Genomic DNA, 26,316 nt, shown 5'->3' with positions numbered 1-26,316 from the left:
GTCCCCATGCTTTGCTCAGCTTAGGTTATTCTTAAGTAGGTGCTTTAGACCACTGAGCCATCTCACCAGCCCCGGCTTTGGTTTTTTGAAATAGAGTCTCAGTACATTTTTCAGGCTAGCCTTGAACTGACAGTGTAGTTCAGGGTGGCCTCAAACTTGGGAAAATCCTCTTGCCTTAGCATCTGGAGTGCTGAGATTACAGATGTTCACCATCATGAACAGCTGCAACTTTTTTTTTTTTTTCTTTACTTAGCAGACACAAACTGCCTATTACGTACCAGGCATTGCTACTAATGTTTTACAAGTATGAGCTCATTTAGTTCCTCTAGCAACCCAAGTAAGATTCTAATCTTATAGTGACAACAGAGACACAGAGAACCAATGACTTGCCCAAGGCCACTGAGCCAAGCTAAGATATGAATGGAGGCCTGAGAAAAGTCCTGATCCTGGGGCAGGTGTTGTCATGCTTTGATTCATTCCATGAATGTCTTCTAGATGCCTAAAGTGCACTGGAGATAATATGGCCCCTAGACCTGACTGTGACTTTGAGATTACCGTCCATCCAGGAAGACGGATGATGTCACAATTCATTCGGTAAAGGTTTCTAGAGGCTTCCACATCCTATGTCCACATTCGGCCAAACCTCAGCAGCTGGTAATGATGTCTGAGGTGCTAAAGCCAGGCCAGACTCCTCCAACCTCATCTTGGAGACGATGTGGCATCTTGGCTGGGTCTCACCCCATCTTATGTGAGAGGAACCAAGTGCCTGGATTCACAGGGAGCGCCAGAACCAGAGCAAGTGCCCAGAAACACAGCCTAGGATTGTAGCCAGCCTCAGTGTGTGGTCAGGCAGGCGATAGTTAAACTAAGGCCTCAGATAATGAAGTGCAGTTGGAGTGAGGGCACAGGTACTCAGAGTGAAGAGAACAGGACCTGGCCCGTGTCCTGCAGCTAAATTGGAATGGATGCAAGGGTTACCACATGGTCCTGGGCAAGAAAATCCTGCAAGCTCATTTGCATCTTGGACAGATGTATTAGTCACTTTCCTGTGGCCGAGACAAAATACTTGACAGCTGGAATTTTAGGAGGCAACATTTATTTTGGCTCTCCCTCTCAGTGGATTTAGCCCATGGGGGCTGTCTCCCAGGCAGACTGGTATGATGGCTAGGAAGCAGAGAGAGACAAGAGCGAGAGACAAAAATACATTCTTCCTAGGTGGGTGTATGCGTGTACGCCTATAATACTAGCACTGGGGGAGGCTGGGGCAGGAGGATCACAATTTTGAGCCCAGACTGTATAAATTTAAAGTTTTAGCAAGACATGGTCTTGAAATAAAAAATTAAAAGAGCTGGTGATATAGGTCAGAGTGAAGGCCCTGGGTTCAATCCCTGGTAATCAAAAAATCAAAAAAGAATATAGTCTTCCATTTCACACACCCTTCAGTGACCCACCCTTTCCAACCAGACCCAACCTCCAAATGTGAGACTTTTAGGGGGACATTTTTGGATCTAAGCCACAAAAACGAATATCTCTGATAGCTATTGATGGATTGTTTAGAAAGGGATCATCCTATCTGGACGTGGTGTTACATGCCTGTAATCCCAGCCCTCTGGGCAACTGACGCAGGATGGTCAAAAGTTCAGCTCAGCCTCAGCAATTTAGGAAGAACCACTCTTAAAATTAAAATAAAGCTAGGCAGGGGGGAACCACCCACTCGGCCCCCCCTCCTGTCCCTTTCTCGGGACAGGAGCTTTCTTTCTCTCAATAAATATATTCTTCTTATAAAAAATAAAAATAAAAAAAAATAAAGCCAGGCATGGTGGCACACACCTGTAATCCCAACACTCCGAAGGTCAAGGCAGGAGGATCACTGTTAGTTGAAGGCCTACCCAAGGTACAAAGTGAGTTTAAAGCCAGCTTGAACTGCACAGTGAGACCCTATCTCAAAAACACAAAAAGAAGTCTAAATAAATTTTTTTAAATAAATAAAAATAAAAAAGGACTGGCTAAATAGCTCTGTGCAAAAGCCTTGGACTCAATTACCAGAATTGGGGGCATTGGGGCAAGATCTAAAGTCATCCACTACAGCAACCACTGAAGAGCTGCAGGCATGGCTCCGTGCTATCCACAGCCGTGGACCTCAATAACGGCCACAAGGTGAGGAAGAATGTGAGCAAACTGAGGCACAGCCACTGCCATGGATGCCTCACCAAGCACACCAAGCTCATGCAGGACATGATCCAGGAGGTGTGCGGCTTCACCCCCTATGAGCAGTGCACCATGCAGCTGTTCAAAGTCTCCAAGAACAAACGGGCCTTCAAGTTCATTGAGAAAAGGGTGGGGACGCACATCTGTGCCAAGAGGAAGTATGAGGAGCTGCACAACATGCTGGCCACTATTGGGAAGGCAGCTGCCAAGAAGGACTGAGCCCCTCAGTATGGAATAAAATTCTGCAGAGGAGAAGAAGAAAAAAAAAAAGAACTAACTTGGGCTGGCCAGATAGCTCAGCAGACTAAAGCGCCTGCTTAGGCAGGCGCAGGGACCGGGGTTTAATTCCCTGGTCTGCTGTGACCCCGGGGGTACAGTGAGACAGTGACTGAGACTGGGTGTGGTGGTGTGTGCCTGTAATCCCAGTGCTTGGGTGGCTGAAAACAGGAGGATCACTATGAGTACAGTCTGTGTAGTGAGACCCTGTAATAAATACATTAAAAAAAACCTAAGGTCATAACAGTTGGCATACGGTATAAAGGAGGGATTTACACATTAAATTCAAGAAGTAGCATCGACAGGACGTATCCACTAAAGACTAGAATGCTAGTGTTACACCAATACCCATCTCACTTCTTTATTAATACTCTAGCTGAGCACACAGCTACATTTCCCAGTCTTCATTGTATTTGACCAGCTTCTGAGCAGGAGTTAGTGATGTGTCTGAACAGGAAACAATGAGGGCTTCCCACCCACCATGCCCAGTGGATGAGATTCAGATGTGATGGTGTGCATTGCCTGGACCATGCTGGATACAGAAACAGGAGCAACATGAGGAAGGTGGCAGAGGAGGCCTTGCAGCCCTGGAGTAATTATTTGGTAGTGACTGCTTAAGTCACTGAATCTTGAGAACCGTTAGTTATTGTAGCTTACTTAGCCTACAACTAGTAGACTGTTCTTTGGACCTGAGGATAAGAATACGAACTGCCCCTGGGCAGATGGGGTATTATTCCTGTGCCAACAGACTGAGGAGAATAGGTCTGAGCAGAATGAAGGGCAGGGAAGAGAATGATTAATTTCATTTACAATACATTGAGTCTGCACAGAAGTGTGCAGTAAATGCTCTTGGCAGGGAGAGCTTTGATCAGAAGCATCTGATGGTTTCCATGACATAAAAACCCTCTGTATAGCTGATTTCATGTCATTGCAATCAACACTGTAGGGACAGGGGGCTCAACCCTTCCCAGATGTTACAACGTGGACTTCACTGGACACCAAGCTGAGAGGAGAGGTGTACTGTGGGCTCTCTGGGAGTGGGTCTAAGCTGGCTCGAGTCAATGTCAGCATACCACTGTCCCTCAGCTTCCAATGGCAGATCTTTGGCCTGCAGCTAGGTACAGGGAAGAGATGCGGGCTTTGACAAGTGCAGTGAGCAAGGATGAAATTCACAGCAGCAGGTGAAATCACCAAGGGAAAACATGATGAATGAGGAGACCAAAGTCTGAAGCCTGTGAAAACTGTTTTCAGAGTGCCCCAAGGAGGAGAAGAGGCCCAGGAGAAGACTGAGACAGAAGAGGTAAATTGCTGGTTGTGGTGGTGCATGCTGATGACCCCAGCACTCCAGTAGGTTGAGGCAGGATCCTAAGTTGGTGTTCTCTTTGAGCAATTTAGTGACTTAGGGAAACTCTGTCTTAAAATTAAAAACATTGTAAAAGGGCTGGGGATGTGTTCAGTATGAAGGCCTTGAGTTCAATCCCCAGTACCAAAGTGGCGGGGGGGGGGGAGGAGAAGAGGTAAGGAAGTGTCCCAGGGACCTCTCAGAGCTGCGTCTTCCACAGGTACAGTGCTTCCGCCTTCTCAGGCACGCGGTTATCCACTGGCCACGCCCTACCTGCCTGTGGATTTCACCTCGCTTTTCTTTTGTCCTTTCTACTGCCATCTAAACAAGCTTCAGTGGCTCCCAGCACAAAGCCCTGGGTTCCATCCCCAGCACCAGCACCGATAACCAACCAACCAAACCCAGTGCATTCCCCACCTTTTTCCACCCCTCTGAGCTGAGATTCCCCAAACCTTGGCCACTCGAGTTGGACTGTCCTTGCTCTCACTGCAGGAGCTATAGACAGAGCCACCGGCACTCTCACATCACTTCCTCCTCAGCACACTTTTTTTTTTTTTCTTCAAACAGGGTCTTGCTATGCAGTTCAGGTTGGCCTTGTGCTCACTTTTTGTAGCCCCTGGCTGGTCTCGAACTCAGAGATCCAGTCTCAACCTCCTGAGTGTTGGGATTATAGGTGTGCACCACCACACTGGGTTCTGGGGCCACACAGTGGGCGCCTGCACCAGGGGCCAGACAGAGACTACATGGCATGCGGAGCCAGGGATCAAACTTCGGCCCTTGTGCTTGCCAGGTAGGTGCTTATGCCTCTGAGTTATCTCCCCTGCCCCTCAGCAGTCTTGCTTCACTTCTGCAGCGTTCAGTGCAGCTCAGCTTTCTCTTTTGACAGTACTCTTTCCTTCCGGGTTTTAAAACTCCACAATCTCCTGATTTCCTTCTTCACTCTTGGGTTCTCCTCTGGCAGCTTGTGCTCTGCCTGACTTCTAAATGTTTGGGTTCTTGGGCTGGAGAGATGGCTCAGTGGTCTAAAGCACCTACTTGGAACAAGCTTGGCAAAGCACAGGGACCGTGGTTCAATCCCCTAGCACCACATGCCAGCCAGCCCCGCCCCCAGGTAGGCTGAGCTGGCCACACACACACACACACACACACACACACACACTAAATAAATGTAAAAAAAAAAAATAAATGTTTGGATTCTTCAGAGCTTGGTCTGGGGCTACCCTGTCTTTTCCTTGAACCTCTTCATGTCTTCATCTGCTCTGTTGTGCACCTCATTCCTGGGGTTCTAGCGTAACTCACATTGCTCTGTTGAGCCCCAGACTCGCTTCTACAGACACCCATTGGACACTTCTCTTGTTACCCCAAACCTAAGACATTCCTTCCAGTCCAAAACTCTTGATTTTCCTCCCCAAATGCTTCTTCTGCCAAATGTTTGGCTCTCAGTAAATGCTATCCCCATTGTTTGTTCAATGTCCATTTGCCAATATCTCTTTTGTAGACTGTAAACTTGCAGTGCAAGATGGGGCAACTTGGGCTGGTGAGATGGCTCAGTGGTCTAAAGCACCTACTTACAACAAGCTAAGCAAAGCACAGGGACCACAGTTCAATCCCCCAGCACCACATGCCAGCCAGCCCCACCCCCTGGTGGGCTGAGCTGGCCACATACCCATACACAAATAAATAAATTAATTTAAAAAAAATCATGCTCATAAAATTAAAAAAAAAAGATGGGGCAACTTGCAGTGCCCAGTTGCATCCTCAGTTCCTAGGATGGTGCTTGATACATCACTGGAGGTCAGGAAATATGAGCAGAATGAGTTAGAGATGCAAATTGGCACAGATACTAGAGAGAGGAAGCAGCATCATTTGCCCTACAGAGATTGACAGAATTAGATACTATCCCCAGGTTGCTAATTTTCTGTTACTTTAGGTTAGTCACTGTGCCCCTTCTATTGACTGAGAAAACTGAAATAAATTATCTATAAATTCTCTTCAAAATTCTAATGTCTAGTGGACATCCCTTACCTATTGCCAATATGTTACTGAATTGGTAGGTAGACATAAGTAGAATTTATATATGACAAAGAGCACTTTTTTCCTTAAAAACTTGTACTTCTGAAAACTATTTGAAATGCATTTCATAGCAGTTAAATGAGTAGTGTGTTTTGATGCTGTGTTAGCTTTCCCATCACTGGGGTAGAATACCTAACAACATCATTCAGCAGAGGAGAGTTTTAGTGTGGCTTTTGGCTTTGGGAGACTCAGTACATGGGTTAGCCAGGTTGGAGGCAGAAACAGCATAAAAGGATGTGGCAGAGGGTGGGGAGCTGCTCGCCAGGAAATACGGGAATAAAGGGAAGAGAGGGACCAGGGACAAAAATATCTGTTCAGGTCCTGCCCGGAGTGACCCACCTCTGACCAGCCTCCACCTCCTGGCAGCACATTCGGCCATGAACACACCACTGGATGAACAGTATAGCACCCCTGTGACACAACCACCTTCTCAAAGCACCACCTCTATAAATGTGACATTTGGGGGGACCTTTTAGATCTGAACTATTCATAGACACTTTAAATTATGGGGACCCCGGTGAAGAAGTGCCTTGAACACTTTAAGGCATTTTCACAATCCATGGAGATCTAGCTCATTAACAATTCAAGAGATTCACAGGACAGACAGCGCTCAACACACTCACTGAACACATGTGGAAACAGATCCATGCCGTACATTCTCATCTCTTTAGCTGGTGGTCCACACTAGGGTTTCATCAAGAGACTGTACTGACGTAATTGCACAAAGGCTGCCTAGGTTCGCATCTCAAGTCTATAGCCTTGGTCTGTTACCATGACTACAAAATTGGGGTAATGCTAGTACTTAACTTCATAAAACTGCGAAGATTAAACGACATAAACATGAAACTCAGTAAATGTAAGCTGGCTGTAGTTACAGTGGCAAACAGCCCTGTAAAGGGGTTTATAAAAGCCCACTGAGCAATCCTGAGAAACTGGCTGAGGGAGGCAGGATTCCTCTCACTGTACTGCATTCTCAAGGGCTCACTGGGGTCTCATCATTGTGTGTGTGCACATGTGTTCCTAGGAATTAAACCCAGGGCCTTCGCACTGACTAAATCCTCAGCCCCTCCTTTTTATCTTGTGCAACAGGGTCTTGCTAACTCGTTAAACTGGCCAGGCTGGGCTCAGACTTGAGATTTTCCTGTGTCAGTCTCCCAGAATGCTGGGACTGCAGCATACAACAGTGGTGAGCCAGGGTTCCTTTCACATAATCACTCCCGTCAGAATCTCAGTTCTTCCTTCGCTTTGAAGCCAGGTCCCGCGCTGAACCGGATCCCTGTAGCCCCGCCTCCGGACGGGGTGTGACCTCATTAGGGTGGGGGCGTGGCCAACCTGAGAACGGACTTAGAGCTTGCTGTTCCCAGTCTAGAGCCGCCCAGTGGGGAAGGGGTGCACTGGAGGTCGATCACGTGACCCTCGAGCTGTTTTACCTTCTCTTTTGCTGATACTACCTGTGCTAGCCCCATGGGGGAAATGTCTTAATTCTTTTCAGGAAATAAAACATTAATATTGGTGCTTGTTGCGTCCAAACAGCGTGGAGTAGTATCTCCTTGTGACTCAGTCTTTGCCCCTGAAATGGTGTTCTCTTTTGTTCTCCCCCTCCGGTAATGGTCTCGCCCAGCCGGCCCTGGGCGCGGCGGCGGCCGCGTCACAGGCGGGCGGGATCCCTCCGCTCTGGGGAGAGCAGCGCTGGACGGTTGAGTTGGGGTGACTGAGAAAATCCATCCGCGTCGCCGCTGCTGCCGCCTCCGCCGCGGAGGAAGACAGGACCTCCCGCGCTCCTCCAGCGACCCCTTCGCAGAATCCCACCTCCACAGGTACCTCCGCTGACAAAAGGAGTTCTAATCTCCCCCAGCCCCAAATTCCCATGAGGGAAATTTCCTTTCCGTCTCTTTCCCCAGTCTGGCCTCTTGGGAGCGGACGTAACTCCCCAGACCTCCCCTCCCTTCCTCTGGCCCCATCGCTCCCAAACCCGGAAGGGGAACTGGGGGACCCTCAGCCCCAATAATGCATGGGCTCCTTGCACCCTCGGCTGCATTTTCCTGACCTCAGACCCCATCCCAGCCCTGCCTACCTCTAGCTCCCTTAATAGTTGGGGGGCTAAATTCCGGGCTTCCGATAGGCCCCGTCCCGCCCCCTTGTGCCCCCACTCTCCCGCCTGTCCGGGGTAGCACCACTCGTGTTCTCTCGTTTCGCACCCGCGCCAGCATTCGCCCTGCAAAACTCCAGTGTCTTGGGACAGACTGCAAGGCCGCGAGGCCACCCTGCCTTCGTCCCTACCCCACCCTTGATTTGCGCCCTGCCCATGTTTCTTGCCCCAAACAAACTGGAGACCTCGGCACCCCATTCCCTCTGCAAGTCCTCACCCCAAGCTTAGTTTCCAAGCGCCTGTCCCTCGCCCAATTTTCTTTCGGGCAAAATGGAGGTCGTGGGGGCCGGGAGGGCCAGGCCCACTGCGCTTCGCAGCGCGCGGCACTCGACTCTAGCCTTCCAGCTGCCAGATCGGGGACCCTCCTGTCCTCTCCCATTCGCCCCGCCACACCTGCGGAGGCAGTGGCAGCCCCTTTTCTGTTCGGGGCCTGGCTGCTGTATCCCCCAAATGCGAGGGGGTACCGAGGGGGTCTTGGAGGGTGATGGAGACGGAGAGCTGGAACCGCCTCCAGCGGCTCCCTCCTAGTTGCTTCCTTTTCCCGGGCCCGAGGCTGTGTCCACACCTGGGGTTGGGGTAGGGGCCGTGACCCCCAGGAGGGGCAATCCCCGAGGCTGGCGTAGAACTGACAGAGGGGAAATGACAGTGGGGAAGAGGAACGCCCAGCTCTGGGGAAGTGGAAGCTGGGTGGCCGACGCCGGCTCGGCGAGTGCTGCTCGGTGAGTGCAGTGTGTACGGCCAGATCGCACAGGTGTCTCCGGGGCAGAGGAAGGGGACAGGACGCCAGGGGCTGGAACAGAGCCAGCCAGGCCCTGGGGGACCCCGCGCCGCGCCCGTGGACTGGGCTCCTGGGGTGTAGAGGGCTCCGGAGAGGGCCGCCGAGGGCCGTCCTCCGGCGCCTGGGAGAGAGCAGCTCAGCGCCCCTGGGCCCGGGCCTCTCTCTTCAAAACCCTAATTACTCCAGCGCGGCTCCCACGGGCTTTGCGGGCTCTGCAGGCGGGAGGGTGGCAGGCCGGGGCGCTGGAGGACAGCAGCAGCCTGGGGTTGCCTTTCTCGCCGCTGTCGCCCCCACCCTGGGAGGACGGCTAATGGGGTGCAGCCGGCCCTGAGATTATCCAGGGTGAGCCTTCCCAAACCCATTAGTGCCCAATCGGCTTTTCCCAAATCCTGTAAACAGCTACCCCGGCCGGTTCTGGGGAGAGGTGGCGAGGCTGGGTCGGGCGGGGGCGATGGGGCCGGGGGTGGGGTCACCCATCCTACAGGTCTCTGCCTTGGATGCGGTTGCCTTGGTAACAGGGCTAGGGTGGGGGCACTTTACCAATGAGGTGCTCTCAGTCCGGGTGACGGTTGCCTAGGCAACCCCACGAACAGCCCAGCCTCCCCTTGCTGGTCTCCCCCCACCTTGGAAGCTGGGGGTGTGTGTGTGGAGGGTGTGCGGCTTGTGGGGGTGAATTTAAAGACGCACCGCCCCTTTTTAAATTAGGTGCTGGGAGGGCGGTGCCTGTGCAGGCTGGGGCGGACGCCAGGTCTGTTTTCGAAGGGACTACCCCCCTCCCCAGTTCCTGCCGCGAGTGTCCCGCCCGGTCTGCCGCTGTCCGAGGGAGGGGTTTCCCCTGCGTTTCCTCTTGCACTTCCCGCTCCATTTCCGGGGGGCGGGAGGAAGATTGGGGAAGTCGCCTGTCTCTCAGCCACGTCTCTCTGGTACCAGGTATCAGAGACCCTTGTCCTGCCCGGGAAGCTGTGCCTGCCCTCACCCTTCCCCCTCCCCCGCCGAGGTCACACCTTCCGGGCCACAAGTCTACCCCGCCTTTCCCCCTGTTTCCCCGGCCGCAGCGGCCTTGGGGCCTGACGTCAGCCCTGCATCCCCCAGGCCTCAGGCCAGCGGCCAGGAGCTGCCTCCCCCAGCCCCCGTCCCGCGGCCCCCAGCCGCCCCCAACCCCGCCCCACGGGCCCGGCGCCATGAGTGAGCTGGAGCAACTGAGACAGGAGGCCGAGCAGCTCCGGAACCAGATCCGGGTGAGGGCCTGGCCACTGCTGGGATGGGGAGCTGAGCAGGCAGGGCCTGGCAGCTTGTGGTTGTCGCCTGCTTTGCTGCCCGGAGGGGACTGCCTGGGTGATGGGGAGGGTAACCTAATCTCCGCATGTCTCCTCTTCCCCACCGCCTTTCCTCCCGTTTTCTTTTTCTTGTCTTCCCCCAACCATCTTCTCTGCTGCTTTTCTCTGCCTCTGTCATCTCTTGCAGGATGCCCGAAAAGCATGTGGGGATTCAACGCTGACCCAGGTGAGACGACTGCACAGGCTGGTCTGGGGACTTTGGAGACAAGGGTTGGAGCATGTTGCTGGGTTGGGGTTCTGATGTCCAGTTCTCCCTGAGCCCTTGTGTTTCCACCTCCAGATCACAGCTGGGCTGGACCCAGTGGGGAGAATCCAGATGAGGACACGGAGGACCCTCCGGGGGCATCTTGCAAAAATCTATGCCATGCACTGGGGGACAGACTCAAGGTGTGTGGGTGGCCAGGGTGAGGCTCTGCGCTTACCTGTGGTGCTCACAGGCTCAGGGGTGGTCTTATATTGGCCTGAGCAGCAGTGGAGGGAGGACAGCCTCTCAAGTCTGATGGGGTTTGAGCATCCCTGGGGGCCACGCTGACAGGATACCAGAGCTACTGCTGGGGATGTCTCAGAAGGGCCTCCAGATGGGAGAGGATGGCCTCCCTCCACATCCTGACCAATGCCTCTCTCCACCTGTCCCCTAGGCTGCTGGTCAGCGCCTCCCAGGATGGGAAGCTCATCATTTGGGACAGCTACACCACCAACAAGGTAGAGGTGCTAGTCCAGGGGCATTGGTGTGGGGCTGGGCTGCAGAGCCCTGGCTGGCCTTGAGCCTGGGCACCACCCTTCCTCCACAGGTCCATGCCATCCCACTGCGCTCTTCCTGGGTCATGACCTGTGCCTACGCACCCTCAGGGAACTTTGTAGCCTGCGGGGGTTTGGACAACATCTGTTCCATCTACAGTCTTAAGACCCGAGAAGGCAATGTCAGGGTCAGCCGGGAGCTGCCTGGCCACACTGGTGAGAGGGGCCCAGCAGGCAAAGGCTCTTTTGTGGGAGAGGGGTTGTGCTGCCCTCCCATGGAGACTCGGCTGACCAGCCCCTTTCCCCAGGGTACTTGTCATGCTGCCGCTTCTTGGATGACAACCAAATCATCACCAGCTCTGGGGATACCACCTGGTGAGGTCCCACAGCCGTGGGCAGGGAGGGCTTACCCTACTCCCTGCTTCCCTGTCCCTGTACTCAGCAGCCTGAGGCGCTCACCTCCCACCTTCAGGATCCCAGGGGGTTCCCACAGACTGGCAGGGCTGGCTCAGGTGGTAAGGGGGAGTCCTTCACCCAGTCTTTTATCCCTTCCTTCTTGTCCCCTTTTCAGTGCCCTGTGGGACATAGAGACAGGCCAGCAGACAGTGGGTTTTGCTGGACACAGTGGGGATGTGATGTCCCTGTCACTGGCCCCCGATGGCCGCACCTTTGTATCAGGTGCCTGTGACGCCTCCATCAAGCTGTGGGACGTGCGGGATTCCATGTGCCGACAGACCTTCATCGGTCATGAGTCCGACATAAACGCCGTGGCTGTAAGTTGGGGGCAATCCCAGTAGCCCCTATCCTCAGTCCTAGCTGGCCTTCACACCACCTCCCCTGTACCTTCATTCTGCAGTTCTTCCCCAACGGCTATGCCTTTACCACGGGCTCTGACGACGCCACCTGCCGCCTGTTTGACCTGCGGGCTGATCAGGAGCTCCTCATGTACTCGCACGACAACATCATCTGTGGCATCACCTCGGTGGCCTTCTCTCGCAGTGGCCGCCTGCTACTCGCAGGCTACGACGACTTCAACTGCAACATCTGGGATGCCATGAAGGGTGACCGCGCAGGTGAGGCCTAGGTGCTGGGGCAGTGGGCAGGGCCTGGAGCCCAGGTCCGGGCTGTCACATTCCTTTTCCTCAGGTGTTCTTGCTGGCCACGACAACCGAGTGAGCTGCCTTGGGGTCACTGATGATGGCATGGCTGTGGCCACAGGCTCCTGGGACTCCTTCCTCAAGATCTGGAACTAACTGCGCAACTCCCAGCTGGGCCCAGGCTGGAGGGGCCCTGCCCATGCCCACACTACAGGCCCAGAGCTTTGGGGCTGGGTCCATGCCCAGCCTCCCTCCCTGGGCCACAGGGCCTTGGGTCCCTGCTCCCCTCACCCAGGTTTGGTTCCTCCCGGGGCCCCCACTGTGGAGATAAAGATGGGGATGGTTTGGGGGGAGAGGGGGGCAGAAAGCCCTTATCTTTTTGCTGCCCTGGAGTCAGGGGACCTCTCTGGATGGCCAGAGGCAGGAGGTGGAAACTCCAGGGGTTGGCTTTTTTAAAACTGGTTTTATTTTAATTTTTATTATATTTTCAGTTTTTCCATAAAGGAACCAATTCCAACTCTGTACCTGGCCTCTTCCCTTGCTTTGTCTTTCTCCTTTCTCCCAGAGGGCAGACCATGGATAAAGGATCCCTCCTGAGGGGAGGAGTGTGGTGTCCCTGTACCCGACATGGAAATAACTCTTAATTCCCAGACCCAAACGTCCATCCCTCAGTCCCTTCCCCAAACAAAGCCAGCAGTAGTGGTGGATAGGGAGAACACACCAAGTTTTATTAGGAGTATTTACATGGGGCAGGTAGAACAGGAAGTCACATGGTGGGGCTGTGGGTACAAGGCAGATGAGGGAACACAGAATGACCCCCTTTTTACCCCAATCCCAGGAGGGGGGCAGCAGGGCCCAGGAAGACTGGGACAGGACAGCAATGGGATCTGAGTCCCTGGGCGGGGCTCAGGGCTTGTAAACATTGACCACTCTCAGAGGGGATGGGGTGGGAGAGGGCTCCCCCTACACTTCCTCACAGGGTTAAGGCCTCTCCAGGCTCGTGGGCCCCCCCAACTCAAGTCTCTTTAGCTCTGGGGGGAAGGGACAGGGAGAGACAGGAAGAGTGTCCCCCCTTCCCCTGCATTGGCTGTGGCAGGGGCAGGGCGGTTACATTCAGTCACAACAGGAGTCTCCCCCTCCCCGTCCAATGCCACCACACTGGCAAGAGGGAAGGGGAGCTGGGGGGCCAGCAGCAGCAAGACATTTCCCCCTGGCCCATCACCCCCTTATTGCTTTAGAGAAAATATTGTCTTTTCACGGATACTTAACACTGTCGAAACCAGGGAGAAGTAGGTGGAGGGGCCCTGCCACCCCGAGGCCAGCTTTATCCCCAACACTGACCCAGTTGCCACTTTGGTGCAAAAAAAAAAAAAAAAAAAAAAAAAAAAAAAAAAATCCTTAATTCTCTGGAGATAGATGGGGAAAGAAATTGGGGCAGCTCCCCACTTCCCCAGGGCAGTAAGGAGCAATACATTCATGGAGGGAGGCAGCGGCAGTCTGTCCTAATACTGCACTCAGCAATGAGGTCGATGGGAGAAGTTTGATGAAAATGCAAAAGATTAGACAAACTACCAAAACAAAAACAAACAAAAACCAATGGAGACAAGCCCAAGTGGGGGTTAGAAGTCGGTGAGCAACAGGAGACACACCTGCACATGCTCTCGACCCCAGCCTTACCCGACATTTAAAACACACGTCGAGGGGAGGCCTCTTGCTCCTCTCCCATTTGGTCAACGAAGGGTCAGGCAGGGTCAGGCGTGGAGCCAGGTGGTCCATACCCCACGTGGCGGGCTGCAGGGCAAGGCTCTCTCGTGACAGTCCCTTGCTCTGCAACAGCCTTGGCCACCCACTCCTGGCCCTTTGAGACTCCTGCCCCTCTCCGCTGGCAAGGACTCGGGGCCTCATCCCGGGCGTGAAGTTTCGCCTCCCCAGCTCCTGGAGGAACCACCCTGCCCTGCCCCTCCTCTGGGGGCAAGGCGGGGGACTTGGGAACCAAAGAATACATTCATGTGGCAAGGCAGGGAGCTGGGGCTTTCGGTGTCACACATCACACCAGGCCATCTCCCAAAATGGCAGCGGTGGGGGAAGCCCCTCGGCAGGCCTGAGTCCAAGTCCTGCCCCTGACAGGAGGGGGTCACCAACTGGCCTTTCCCCATCGCCCCAACAGCTAGCATACAGAAGGGCAGCTGGGGGCTGAGGCGACTTGTCCAATTTGTGCAACTTTCCCCCAAAGCAGCAAAGCCAAGGGGTGACTTTGGCCCCCACCCTGGACACCTCTGCCACAGTCACAGCAACAAGGAGCTGCTCACAGCGGGTCCGGTGGGCAGGCCACTGAGGGGGCCTCACTGTGCAAACTGCTGGGGCCCCAGCTTTGTTACCTCAACAGCCCACCTTCTGGGGGGGCAGCAGGGTAAGTGCAGCCTCAGGGGCCAGGCAGGACAGGTCCATGGGGCATGTATCCCCACTGCCCCAAAATAACAGTGTGTTTTTCCTTTCAGCCTTTTTTTTTTTTTTTTTTCTTCATTATTTTTCATTATTTTTCTTAAAAACAAAACAACAACAAAAAAAAAAATTCTGTGGACCTTCCATTATCACACCATCCCCCCAGGGATAGTGTGTCTAGAATCTAGCTTTATAACAAAATTTTCTGACTCCTAACATTCTCTTCAGTCATTTAAAATTTAAAAAAAAAAAAAAGGAGAAAAGAAAAAAAAAAGAAAAACCCCTTCCCCCCAATCTGTAAAGTGCCTCGTGGTGGGTGAGTTAAGGTGCATCGTGTGGTTTGTAACAAGTGCTGGGGACCCTGCCCCTGCTCCTCCTCTGCTCCTTGCTGGGAGCCTGCAGGCTGGGGACCTGAGGGTCCAAGCTGCGGCTGCCACTCCTGGCCTCCAGCCCAGGGGGCTAGTGGGACGGGCTGGTCAGTAGTCATCCACGCTCTCAATTTCACCAGAAGGTCCATGCAAGGAGTACCCTGAAGCCAGGAAGAACCAGGCGTGAACTCCCCAGGCCCTTTGAACCCCTGAGAAGGAAGCCAGTCTCCTCCACAGCCCACCACCCCCACACTCACCCAAGATGCTGGGGTCGGAGTGCAGCATCAGCGCCCGCCTCTTGGCCTTGGTGCCCTCCCCAGGGCCAAGTTTGGTGCTGTGGTTGGCCTGAAAGGCTGTCTGCAGGGAGGCACTGCTCAGCCACACCTCCTAAGGCAGCAGAAGTGGTGGCAAGTGAGGAGGGTGCCAGGCACCCCTTCCCAGGCCCCCTGAGAACTTACCTGCTGCTGATGCTGCCGCTGCTGGCTGGCTTTCTGCTTGGCCCTCCGCTCCAGGAACTGTTTGGCAAATTCTTTGGCTTCCAGTGTATCCCCCAGGCAGGAACGGATATAATCATGGACATCATAGGGGGACTCCACTTCCTTGAGGATTGCAACAGCCATGGGCACTGTGGAGAAGGCAGCCATCAGGCATACCCGGTCAGACCAAAAGCCCACCCACCAGTGTGGCTGGCTGGCGTGCACCATGCCCTACCATCCAGGCTGCCCGTGGTGCTCAGAGTGTGTAGCATCTGCTCACACCACTGGGTGAAGCCGTCCTGGGGCCTGGGGATGCCCTGCAGCAGCTTCAGAAGCTTCTCTTCTTCCTCTGTCTTTTTGCGAACAGGCCGACCTGACAGGTGGCTGTATGAATCGCTGAGCACAGGAAATTGGAGGCCAGAGATCAGCCCAAGGTTCAGGGCCTCATCCCCTGGCCCTCCAGGTCCCACATTCACCTGAGAGATGGGCTGCTCCGGCTGTTCTTCAGGCCGAGGCCACGGGCCAGGCTTCCACTGCTCTTGAGGGTGTCCTCCCAGAGCCCCAGGCTGCCACTGCCACTGCCCCCACTCTTGTCAGGCCCGCCCCACAGTGGCCCGGCCTCAGAAACCCACTGGTTCAGGGGGGCAGCACCCAGGCCCCCAAGCTGCTGAGATGGCAAGAAGTCAGGGGGCTCTAGTCAGGAACCCAGGAAAGCAAGGCAGGGCAACTTGTTTAGGTGGCACAGGGAGGGAGGAGGTAAAAACCACGCGGAAAAGATCTCAAAACCACATGGGCAAGGAAGTATGGAGGGAGGAGCCTGAGCCCAGTGGCCACTTCCACCCCCCTACCCTGCCCACCCGAGCTAGTAGGGGTCTGCTCACCGAGCGGTGGTTGGGGGCCTGGGCCCGGGGCGGCTCCCGGGGCACGGGCGGCTTGTGTAGCTGCCGCTCACCCTCCAGCTGCAGCTCTAGTAGAGTCTTCATGGACAGACCCTGCTTAGCCAGGCCGGCCCAGAGTGGGGGCGGTGAGCTGGGCGCAGGCGGCACAGGGACTGCAGCAGCTGCTTGCTGCTGCTGTTGCAACAGCTTCAGGAGCAGCTCTTGCTGCCGCACCTGGCAGAGAAGAGGACATCTGGTGGGTGGGGTCCGCAGCAGCCCTGGCCCCAGCCAGCCACCATGGTAGGGACCCTGACCTGCTTGCGACGAAAGAGCTCCTCTTCTTCCTGCCTCCGCTTCTGCTCTTCCTGCTGCTGCTGCTGGCGACGCTTTTCCTCGCGGCGCTTGCGTTCTTCTTCCTCCCGCTTCGCCCTGAGCTCCACTTCTCTGCGCTCCTGGAACTGCCAGGGCAGATCAGAGAGGGGGATGCAGCCGACCTCCACCAGCCTGCATGCCCAGCCCAGGCTACTAGCTACTCACTTTATGCTGCAACTGGAGCTGTTCTAGGATTGGACCCTGAGTCGAAGAGTTAATTGGTATGTCCCAAAGACTGGTCTCACCACCTGCAAGAGGCACAGGCAGCTATAAGAGGACATTCAGGCCTGGCCCCTCAGTCTTAGGGGCAGCTGCAACATAAGGATAACAGACAGACCAGGCCCCATCTCATCCAGAGCCAGCCAGCCAGCCACTCACCAGACTGTGATGAGGCTGAGGTATGTATGTCCCAGAGAGGGCTTGAATCTGGCACCGACAAGGACCGGCTAATTGTCGGGAGCAGGTTCTGGTCTCCACCTCTGAGAAATAAACCACTGACTCTCAGGGCCTATACCCACTTCTGTTTGGCCCTCTTCCCCTGGCCCCAACCTTGGAACCCTGATATCCATGGCCATACAGACCTGGGGGGTTTGAGAGCCTGGAGCTGCTGCAGAAACGTTGTGAGCTGTTGCTGCTGCGGCGGTGCCAGGTCCCCCATAGCTGCCTTTTCCCGGAGCGAACATGGTGGGAGCTGGCGACTGCAGACAGAGGGTGTAACAGTGGGCCATGTGGCACCATGGGCTGGCTTTAGGGCCAAGCCTCACAGCCCCATACCTGCTGACCAGCTGAAAGAACTGCTGGTGCTGCAGCTGCTGGTACAAGGCTGCCGTGGCCAGTTCCTGCTGCTTCTTCAGCCGCTCCTGGTCCATGTTTCCCTGTGTGGGGGGAGAGCGTGGCTGGTGTACAGCCAGGAGGATGGCCCCTGGGGTCCTGCCTGCTTCTGCCAGCCTGCCATCTCCCACAACCCTCCCTGTATGGGGCAGCAGAGGAATGTTGTGCTCACCAGCAGTGGGGGCGGTGAGGGACCAGGGGCAAAGGGCACACGGCCCCACATCTTGATGACTTCTCCCAGAGGCTGGAAGCCCTCATCGCAGCCCCGCTTCACCAGCAGGGACATGGAGAAGTAGCCAGCCTGGAACCATTCTGCCATCTCCTGGGTTGTGAAGGGGCCTGGCCAAGCACATGAGGAAGGCAGAGGATAATGCCACTAGGGTCAGAGGGTACACTGACAACACCCTGCAGAAGGGCTCCGCATAACTCTTCTGCTCCCACAGCTACCTTGGATCTCGCCCTGAGGGTCCTTGTAGAACCACTTGCGGGCAGCGCCATGGCTTAGGGGGAGGGCAGTGGCGGCTGTGGAGTGGCGCAGGCCCTGGGTCTGCATGGCGGCCGTGAACTGCTCTTCCTCCAGGGAGCTGTCCTGCAGGGAAGCCACTAGCTTCTCCGCCTCCTGAGAGCCCAGAAGAGAAATAAGGCTAAAGCCAATCAACAAAGCATCAACATGGGGGTATGAGACTGGGGTAGGGGAACAGGACTGGGTCACAGAACAGGACTGGGCCACAGACCAGACAGGAGGGAATGGGTAGAGTGAAGAACAAGGACAAATGGACAGTGACACTGTTTGCCTTGGCAGCCCCATACCTGCTGCAGGTGCTTCAAGCCTTCTTCATCTTCCAAGTCTCCAGGAGGGACAGGGGGTGAGCCAATACCAGGGCTCAGCTGGATTCCCCGCACGTCATCTCCTAGAAGTGAAGAAGTGGGCAGAACACAGAAAGGGAGACTAAACAGTTCCCAATCCACCTCCAGACAAATGGGTTCTTGCTGTAGCTGCCCTCAATGCCAACACCCTGTGCACCCTTCTCTAGCAGCACTACCCACAGGTGCCCCGCATACCTACCTTCAGCTACGGGAAGTTCCTTCTCCACTGCTTCATCGCCCTCCCCATTCACACCCCAGAGTGGGCCCAAGGTGGGCAGTGGGGACGGAGAGGTGGACTTCTCTGGAGGCGGCAGTGGTGGTAGCTCCTTCCCAGCTGCAGGAGGATAATCACAAAGCCCGGTGTAGTGGCACATACTGGTAATCCCAGCACTCAGAAAGACTGAAACAGGACTACAAGTTCAAACTCAGCTTGGGCAACTAAATGACTTAGTGAGACTTTACCTCAAAATAAAAAGTAAAAAAAGTCAAAGATGCAGATCAGCATAAAAGCCCTAAAGTTGAATCTTTGATACTGCAATGAAAGAGAAAAACGACTACCAGGACTCAAAGCTAAACTGGAGGGCTCTGCATGCGGGGGGGACAGTCTGCAGCTTTAGGCAGCACATGCCCCTTCTAACAAAACTCTGGGAGTGAAAACATCCTGCTGTGCAGTGGGCCTCTGGCCTATACTACAGGACACCAACAGGCATCTGCTCCAAAGAGCCACATGGGAATTTCCAGGCCATCCTCACATGTGATCTTACCTTTTGAGCTTTCAGCAGAGCGCTGCTGCTCCAGGTCCCTCCCACCTCTGAGCACCTGCTCAGCTTGTAGTCCTACGCAGCCTGATCCTACAGCTAAGTGAGCAGCCAGCAACCCTGCCTGCTGGCCAACACCTCCAACCCTCACCCTCCTGCCCTGAGCTGTGCCACAACTCACCTGCCTCAGGTCGCTCCTCATCCACCCCTTCGGGAGTCTCTTCCTCTTCTTCCTCTAGGCCTTGGAAGTCAAGCTCTTGCTCCTCCGGAATAGGTTCCTTGGGGCCCTTCTGTGTGGGCAAGGGCCAGGAGCACATGGTGAGGGGAGCCATGTACTCCCCACTCTGTTCTGCCCAGCTCTCCTCTCCTCAAAGATACCTTGAGAGGCAAGAAGGCCCCAGAGGCGTCAAAGGTGCCCATCTCTTCATCCTCATCATCAAGGCACCACTCTGGGAGCCCATCCTTGTCATCCTCAAAGCCATCAGGTCCACGGCACCTCCGGAGGTGAGAGCTGCCTCCCCCACCCCGCCCCTCCTCTTCACCACACCCTCCTCGCTCCCCACGCAAATCGAATTCAAACTTTCGTCGCCGCTCCCCATGTTCCCGCCAACCAGCAGAGCGGGGGCCGCCATCTGAAAAGAAAAGGAAAATTGGCACTCAGATCAAGCCAGCCAGGATCACCCCACTCTTGCCATTCATAGAACACACCAGATCACCAACACCGCCCTCCCTCAGGCACCACCCCAACAAACCTTGTGCTCCCTCCACTCAGCCACATGAATGCACCCTCCAATTCACAAACCCCAAACCACTTTGCCCAATCTCACCAGGACTAGCAGAGCGCCAGCGATCACTGTCTCGCCGGGGTCCTGCCCCGAGTCTCCAGCTTCCCTCTTCCTCCTCCTCCTGCTCCTCTCGAAGTGAGCGCCAGTTCTCACTATCCGAGCGGGCATGCTCCTTCCTTGGGCCAGCCCCACCCTCCTCAAACCCAGACCGGGCTGGCCAGGGGAAGAGATGCAGTGAGCAGGATAGTTCCCTGGTAATGAAGTCTCCTAACCCTGTTCCAGGCCCTTCTGCCTCTACCACTGCCCCCATAACCCTCCTGCTCCTGGGGGTACCCATCTCAGTTACCCCACCTCCAGCCACTATGCTTGCCATTCTCTTACCTCCATCCCTCCTTGCTGACTTCTCAAACCGCCTCTCACCTCTGCAGGAAAAAAAGGTGTTGGTCAAGAAAATACATGTCAGGGACCGGGGAAATAGCTCAGGAGAATAAGCACTTGCCTTGCGAGTGCAAGAGCCTGAGTTCAACCCCCGGTTCCGCAAAAAAAAAAGAAAAAAAAAGAAAGAAAGAAAGAAAGAAAGAAAGAAAGAAAGAAAATACATGTCCCTCTCGACCCTGCATGACTGTTACACACCTTGTCCACTGTCCTGGGGTAGGGTAAAAAGAGGGCACAGGGGAAGAAATCAGGCTCAGAAGAAAGGAGCACAAACTACCATAGAAAACAGAGTACAGGGACAAATAGGCCCTGAGAGACTCAGAAGCAAGGGGCAGGCTAGGCTCGCAGGTCAGCAGGCACAGGGGACTGTGACAAGGACTTATGGTGGTGGGTCTCTGCTAATACCCAGTCTCCCTCTATGGACCCTGGACTGGCCATGGACTCCTCTCTTGCTCTGCCTCCTTGCCACTTTCTTCCAGCCCCACCTGTCATCCCAGCTCTGGCTTCGCTGGATCTCCCGGGGGTTTCGCCCAAAGGTTCCATCACCTTCTTCAATGCTTCTTTGGTAAAAGCAACTGTCACCACGACCACGGCCTAAATAAGGACAACAGACGCACTTGTGTCTTTCTATATCCTAAGGACCACATGCTCACCCTTGCTCACCCGAATCTGCAGTGCCCTTCTACCTCGGCTCCTTGTGCTGCCCCTGCCACGGGAGGTGCCAGCCAGGGGAGGAGCGGCTCCTTTCCCCATCAGCCTCAGCACAGCCACACTGTTCACTGACAGGGAGAAGTTCCTCTGAGGAGGGAGCCAGGGGTGCGAGTGAGGACCCAAGCACCTGACCAACCCAGCTCCCCAAATTTGGCCCCCACAGGCTCGGCCTGGCCAGGCCCCACCTGCTCCTCCTCAGTCAGAGGCTCGAGGGCCAGTGGCTGCAATGGCTCCTCCTGCAATACTGCGGCAAACTCCTTATCCTGAAGTTCTTCAGGGACCTGTGCAGCGGGCAGAAGAACCAAGACAGTGCAACTCAGGGCTTCTCTCTAGTTGAGACCACAAATCCATGGGTGCTACTTCCCACTCCCTGGGCCACCACCACACCTTGTCCTCCTTGACATAGAGGGCCAGCATCTCCTCTCGCCCATATCGGTAGTCGGCCAACTTGTACTTGGGCATGGCTGGGGAAGGGGGTGGTGAGGCCACGCTACCTCCGCTGGAAAGGGCCCTCAGCCTGCAGCAAACATAGAAGGGGGGAGAACACCAAGGGTCCCAGCAGCCCCGCTCCCTTCCTGCAGCACAGCTGGCCACACCAGCCTCAGGATGTGACTTACCACTCAGGCCCAAAATTGAGTGTCTCTGCTGCCATTGTGGTGCTGGGTTGCGTCCCAGAGGTAAGGGAGTTAACAAAGCGAGAGAGTTGGCTGCACTGTCCAAACACCTGTGGGGCAGTGGGCGTGCAGGGCATGAAGCTATAGAGCCTCTGTGCTTAGCCACTGGCCCCCACCTTGGTGGGCACCATACTGGGCCTTGGGTTAGCATGTGGGTTGTTGGGGTTGGGAAAGGGCTCACCTAAGCCGCTGGCTACTCACAGCATGAATTAACAGAAGCTAAATCAGGGCCACCAGGAGACCTGGGAAACAAGGAAACAGGGAAGCTAGAAGCCTTCCTGCCTCTTCAGGGTGCCTTCCTGAAGCCCAGCACTTACGTACCTGGCAGTCTTGGTACCTGGCAGTCTTGCCGGGGAAACAGTGGGAGTCTGGGCCCTCTTCAGGCAGGGACTGATGCTGGAGTGAACTAGGGTCCCCACACCACTGGCTACTGATATGGCCTCAGTACTCCCCAGGAGAAACTTTCACTTCTGGTAATGATCCTTAAGGACAATCAAGAAATTAAATTAAATCCATGGGTCAGATGGCATCCCTGTCTCTGCTACACACCTGGAGAGGCCCCAGCTGCTAGGGGCACAAGCAGGACACTAGCTAGTGAGTGGTAGGTAACAGCACACCAAGCCTGGCCTCAGGTCATCTGGGCTCAGGAAGTTCCAACAGCAAATGTAGCAGTGAATTCAGTAATACAGTGACTAAAGTAGGCATGGTCATTCCAGGCAATAAAACATGAAAAAAAGCCACCAGAGCCACAAACATCTGAGAGAGAAAGGTTATGGACAGAAGGATTAGACATAAACCTGGGCGCAAAACGACTTTCCTCGGCGGGCTGGTGTGATAGCTCAGCGTGCACCAGGAGGGGTTCAATCCCCAGCCCCAGATGCCACGCTGGCCCCCAAGGGCATATAGAACCAGTGACCAAGAATGGGTGTGGTGGTGGCACACACCTGTAATTCCAGCACTGGGGAGGCTGAAAACAGGAGGATCACTACAAGTCTGAGCTGCATAGTGAGACCCTGCACCAAATAATTAAAAAAAAAAAAAAAGTTTCCTCAAGGAAATCAATCAGGATGGACTGCTCTGCTGTCCCTAGAATCTAGGCACTAGGTCAGGGGAGGAACCAGCAGGAAAGAGGCAGGAACTCTTCCAGGGCCAAATACAGTCACACAGGCCAGGATCCCAGCGTATGTGCCCAGTCAAGGCATCTCAGGGCTGTTCTCCCCAGTAGGAATACGCACCCAGCGCCCACCTGCTGCTCCCATGAAGGGGAGACACACACAACATCTTGATATAGTTCAATAAAGGTTCCCTCACCATAGAGTAGAAAGCAGGATAGAGTCCCCGAGGCTGACAGGTGGTGGTGGGGGCAGCAGCAGCAACCAGTTCCTCTAAGGAATAACGGAGGAGACGCTTGGAAGAGGGTTCATCCCCAATGGGACCAAAGCAGAGGAAGAAGGGCAGGAAGTGTCCACGGGTGCTCGAAGGCTCCGTCACTGGTTGAGTGAGAGGCTGGGCCAGCACACGTCTGCAGGGAGGAGGAGAAGCTTCCGTCAAGGACCTAGAACAGGGGCTTTCTCACCCACAGTCAAAGCAAACAACGACAACTGAAAATGAGCTGCTCAGAATCACAGCAGCAGGGGCCAGGAAGCTGTCTCAGTAGAATAAGCACTTGCCTGGCAAGTACAAGGGCCTGAGTTCAATGCCTGGGTCTGCCAAGAAGAAAAAAAAAAAAAGCAGAGGAGCTAGGGTGAGACACCTAAGCTGGCTAAGCTCCTTGGGAATCTCCTCCTTTTCCTCCTCCAGAGCTTTGGCGATACTGTTGGCACAGGGCACCACACAGCATAGCTTCTCCTCTGATGCATGGAAGGAGGCCACAACCCTTAGATACTAGACGGACTAGAAGACATGATCAGTACAAGCTAGTCACAAACACAACACTGGAGGATTCCTCTTGCAAGGCAAGAAAATCAGACTCTGCATGGGAAGGGGGTGTACAGCTGTTCAGTGGGTCCAGGGTTTCAGCAGAGAATGAGGAGAAAGTCCCAGATATGCCGGCTTGGTGGCAGTGGCTGCACAACACAGCAAGGAGAACATAATACCTCAGAAGCGCACATTTATAATTGGTCAATAGTGAATTTTGCATCAATAACAAAAAAGAAAGTTCTAGGCCATCCTGGCTACAAGAAAAATGTCTCACATTCCTTCAAATAATGCTCGAGAAAGGCAATTTTGAGCCTCCACAGCTTATTCATAGTGGAGCAGATGCTAATCCTAGGGACATGGAAGGGCTACAAGGTGGGATGAGGGAGAATGGAAAGGGCAGCAGAGGCAATATGACAGGAGAAAAGGGTCCAAGAATTAGGAGCAGAGGAAGACAGTGCCAGTGAAGCAGGGTCAGGGTCAGAAAGTGGTCTACACTCCTCCCAACACAGCGCCTCTGTCCACACTGCCTGGGAGCAAGAGTATTCTTGGTTGGGGGTGATTCTGCTCCTCAGAGTTTTGGCCATGGCTGGAAACATTCAAGGCAATCTCAACCGAGCTTGGGAGTGCCTCTAGAATCTCTCAGGTAGAGATCAAGATTCCCATAAGACACCCTACAATGCCCAGAACAGACTCTGAAACAAGAAAAAGTATCTGGTCCACAATGGCAACCATGGAGACACCCTCACCCACAAGACCAGTAAACCTCCTTGGCCTTTATGGGGAAAAATGGAAGCGGGAGAACCAAGTGTCTGCTCGTTTTCTCATCAGCACAGCAAGGAACAATTCCTTAATTACATGATCCCATGAGAGAACTCTGAAGTCCTGCCAGGAGGGGAATCCCTGGGAAAAGAATAGATTAAAAGAAAACCAACTCCAATCCCAACCTCATCAGTCACACTCTCCAAGCCAAACATCTGGACCCCTTTTTAATGAAGACAGGGCTGGGAGAGGTGGCAGGCTAGAAGCAGAGACCCTGCTCTTCCCACTCACCTTTTTCCTGGCTGTGTGGGCTAAGAGACTCCTCTTCATCACTGGCCCACGCCAGCTTGTCACAGGGCCGTGGCTCTGCCTCAGCCTGCCTACCTTAGCTTCTAGCCCCTCTGCAGCCCTTCTCTTTCAGACTTCAGGGTACCTTTACTCTCCCAGCATCTGAACTACTGCTATTAAGAGGGTGCCCCCTACTGGAGGCAAGAGGAGAAGGTACATGCCACTGCCAGGAGCTCCCAACTGGCTAGAAAGATCAGGGAGCCTGTGTTCTGGGGTTTAACCCTCATGGGAAAAGGAAAGGATGCAAAGAATGAGTGCTCTCATCACACACCAAGTTCAGAACAGTACTTCCTTACTCCATCACCCCTAAAATTAGCCCCAATCCAGAGCAATGTGCCTTGGCACCGCCCAGTATCACCGTTAACAGAGGTAGAGTCTCCAATATCCCAAAACACAGAACCACTGCTGGCCCAAGCTGCTGGGGGGTGACTGGGTGCTTTCGCAGGGGCTGGGAGGGGGAATCAAAGGCTGAAATGGGCCACAGCACAGCCTGAGTTCTGGGAGTGGTCAGTTCTCTCATGCAATTGCCTACTAGTTCAAGGTTTTCAAAGCACTTTCACACATTACCTCATTTGATCCTTTCTGCCCACTTGTCCAGCCCCAGGATCTAGCCAGGGAAAAGACAGGGAGCAGTGGTTGCCGGGTCAGGGAACCACTGAAGACAATGCTACACAAAACTGCAGAGAGGGCTCTGAAGCTTCCTGGGTGAGTTGGAAGCCATATTTCATTTCTCAGACTTTTAAAATCCTTCCTATGTCTCCTCTTGGCACCTTTTATTCCCTAAAGTGGGGCCATTTTTTCTATGCTAAACTCCAACTACAGATGTAAGAACATGGGGGAGAACTAGCAGAGCTGGGATCCCCACTCATCAAATCACACACAATGCCAGCGGGTCCACAGGCCAACTAAGCCAGTCCAAAAATCTAAGCACACTTGACCACAACCACCATCTGGGACCCACAAGGTCTCTGGTCCGCAGGCAAAGCCAGGCACACAAAGTCTGGAAGCCTCCTCCTTCCCAACTGAAGACCAAGATCTAGGACTAAAGGGGAGCAGGGCTGGAGGGGGGCAAGCCCGGGGTTCCAAGGACAGGGTGATGGGAAGGACCCAGAATCCAAGCTCCCACTTGTAACCAGCAAAAGGGTGCAGCTCACTGGTCCTCGCATGGGTGGACTGCTGAGTGTGAGGAAGGTGATCTTGGGAAAGTAGCACTTTAAGAAGAAAAAAAGAGAGAGAGAGAGAGAGAGAGAGAGAGAGAGAGAGAGAGAATAAGACCGGGATGCAAGGAGAAAAGATAGAGCAAGTAAATACTGTATTTATTTAGCCTTTCCCAGTAGCCAACACTGGAGTGAAACAAACCCACAACTAGACTGGGAATTGTAGTAACAGCTGGGGCAGGGAGGAGACACTAGGTCTCTTTCAAGTTTCTTGAAAAAAAGAAAGAAAAAAAAAAAAAGGCAACGTGAGTGGCTAAGGCCAGGTAGCTGCTGCATTTAAGGTACGGGCTAGGAAGGGCCTGGCCTGGCCTGGTGATGCGGGGGCCACCCGTGGCCCTTGCTCAAGGCAGGTGTTTCCCGCGGCTGGGCAACGAGGAATGAGGTCCCTGATGACCAAGCACTAAGGTGGCCGCTTGGGATGCAAGAAACGTAGGTGAGGAACCCCGCGAGGTGCTCGGGTAGAGGGGAGGCTTCCAC

The 26,316-nt window shown here is 54.3% G+C and overlaps 2 protein-coding genes and 1 pseudogene across 7 annotated transcripts; 2 read left to right on the top strand and 1 right to left on the bottom strand.

Annotated features, from left to right (window-relative positions):
- The first annotated feature begins 1,627 nt into the window (after positions 1 to 1,627).
- LOC105742080 lies at positions 1,628 to 2,427 on the top strand (annotated as a pseudogene).
- A 5,127-nt stretch (positions 2,428 to 7,554) lies between these two features.
- Positions 7,555 to 12,522, top strand: Gnb2 (G protein subunit beta 2). The gene is made up of 10 exons (XM_004630497.2): positions 7,555 to 7,716; positions 9,919 to 10,064; positions 10,291 to 10,329; positions 10,444 to 10,550; positions 10,802 to 10,865; positions 10,955 to 11,117; positions 11,210 to 11,276; positions 11,473 to 11,674; positions 11,758 to 11,974; positions 12,048 to 12,522. Exons 2-10 carry the CDS (start codon positions 10,008 to 10,010, stop codon positions 12,152 to 12,154), a joined length of 1,023 nt encoding a protein of 340 aa, XP_004630554.1. The 5' UTR covers positions 7,555 to 7,716; positions 9,919 to 10,007; the 3' UTR covers positions 12,155 to 12,522.
- A 183-nt stretch (positions 12,523 to 12,705) lies between these two features.
- On the bottom strand, positions 12,706 to 25,207 carry Gigyf1 (GRB10 interacting GYF protein 1). 6 transcript variants are annotated; one of them, XM_023714432.1, is made up of 28 exons: positions 25,190 to 25,207; positions 22,907 to 23,117; positions 21,917 to 22,077; positions 21,777 to 21,837; positions 21,539 to 21,645; positions 21,309 to 21,438; positions 21,107 to 21,202; positions 20,897 to 21,008; positions 20,696 to 20,804; positions 20,157 to 20,197; positions 19,818 to 19,988; positions 19,369 to 19,622; positions 19,172 to 19,280; positions 18,432 to 18,566; positions 18,176 to 18,276; positions 17,813 to 17,984; positions 17,538 to 17,704; positions 17,309 to 17,409; positions 17,116 to 17,232; positions 16,913 to 17,013; positions 16,700 to 16,782; positions 16,477 to 16,620; positions 16,166 to 16,396; positions 15,761 to 15,951; positions 15,520 to 15,680; positions 15,267 to 15,433; positions 15,066 to 15,195; positions 12,706 to 14,969 (listed from the first exon to the last, which is right to left on the bottom strand). In XM_023714432.1, the coding sequence occupies exons 5-28, from the start codon at positions 21,571 to 21,573 to the stop codon at positions 14,917 to 14,919; spliced, it is 3,111 nt and encodes a 1,036-aa protein (XP_023570200.1). In that variant the 5' UTR covers positions 21,574 to 21,645; positions 21,777 to 21,837; positions 21,917 to 22,077; positions 22,907 to 23,117; positions 25,190 to 25,207; the 3' UTR covers positions 12,706 to 14,916. The 6 variants fall into 6 exon arrangements, with proteins under 6 accessions (XP_023570200.1, XP_023570199.1, XP_023570204.1 ...); XM_023714431.1 differs by lacking the exon at positions 25,190 to 25,207 and having other exon boundaries at positions 22,907 to 23,143; XM_023714436.1 differs by lacking the exon at positions 25,190 to 25,207 and having other exon boundaries at positions 15,066 to 15,165; positions 22,907 to 23,143.
- Between the last annotated feature and the right edge of the window lie 1,109 nt (positions 25,208 to 26,316).

This window comes from Octodon degus, unplaced genomic scaffold, assembly GCF_000260255.1.
Source record: "Octodon degus isolate 3935 unplaced genomic scaffold, OctDeg1.0 scaffold00035, whole genome shotgun sequence".
In the NCBI taxonomy this organism is placed as follows: Eukaryota; Metazoa; Chordata; class Mammalia; order Rodentia; family Octodontidae; genus Octodon; species Octodon degus.
This window is presented reverse-complemented; position numbering and strand designations above follow the sequence as displayed.

Bases quoted from the DNA above. Each gene is read 5' to 3' on its own strand.
- Gnb2 (XM_004630497.2), top strand. From the start codon at position 10,008: ATGAGTGAGCTGGAGCAACTGAGACAGGAGGCCGAGCAGCTCCGGAAC. The intron at 10,551-10,801 runs GTGTGTGGGTGG...CCTGTCCCCTAG, and splicing joins CACTGGGGGACAGACTCAAG to GCTGCTGGTCAGCGCCTCCC. The intron at 10,866-10,954 runs GTAGAGGTGCTA...CTTCCTCCACAG, and splicing joins ACAGCTACACCACCAACAAG to GTCCATGCCATCCCACTGCG.
- Gigyf1 (XM_023714432.1), bottom strand. From the start codon at position 21,573: ATGGCAGCAGAGACACTCAATTTTGGGCCTGAGTG. The intron at 21,009-21,106 runs GTGGGGCCTGGC...CTCCCTCCTCAG, and splicing joins CTCTGACTGAGGAGGAGCAG to AGGAACTTCTCCCTGTCAGT. The intron at 16,397-16,476 runs GTCAGGGTCCCT...CTTCTCTGCCAG, and splicing joins AGCTCTTTCGTCGCAAGCAG to GTGCGGCAGCAAGAGCTGCT.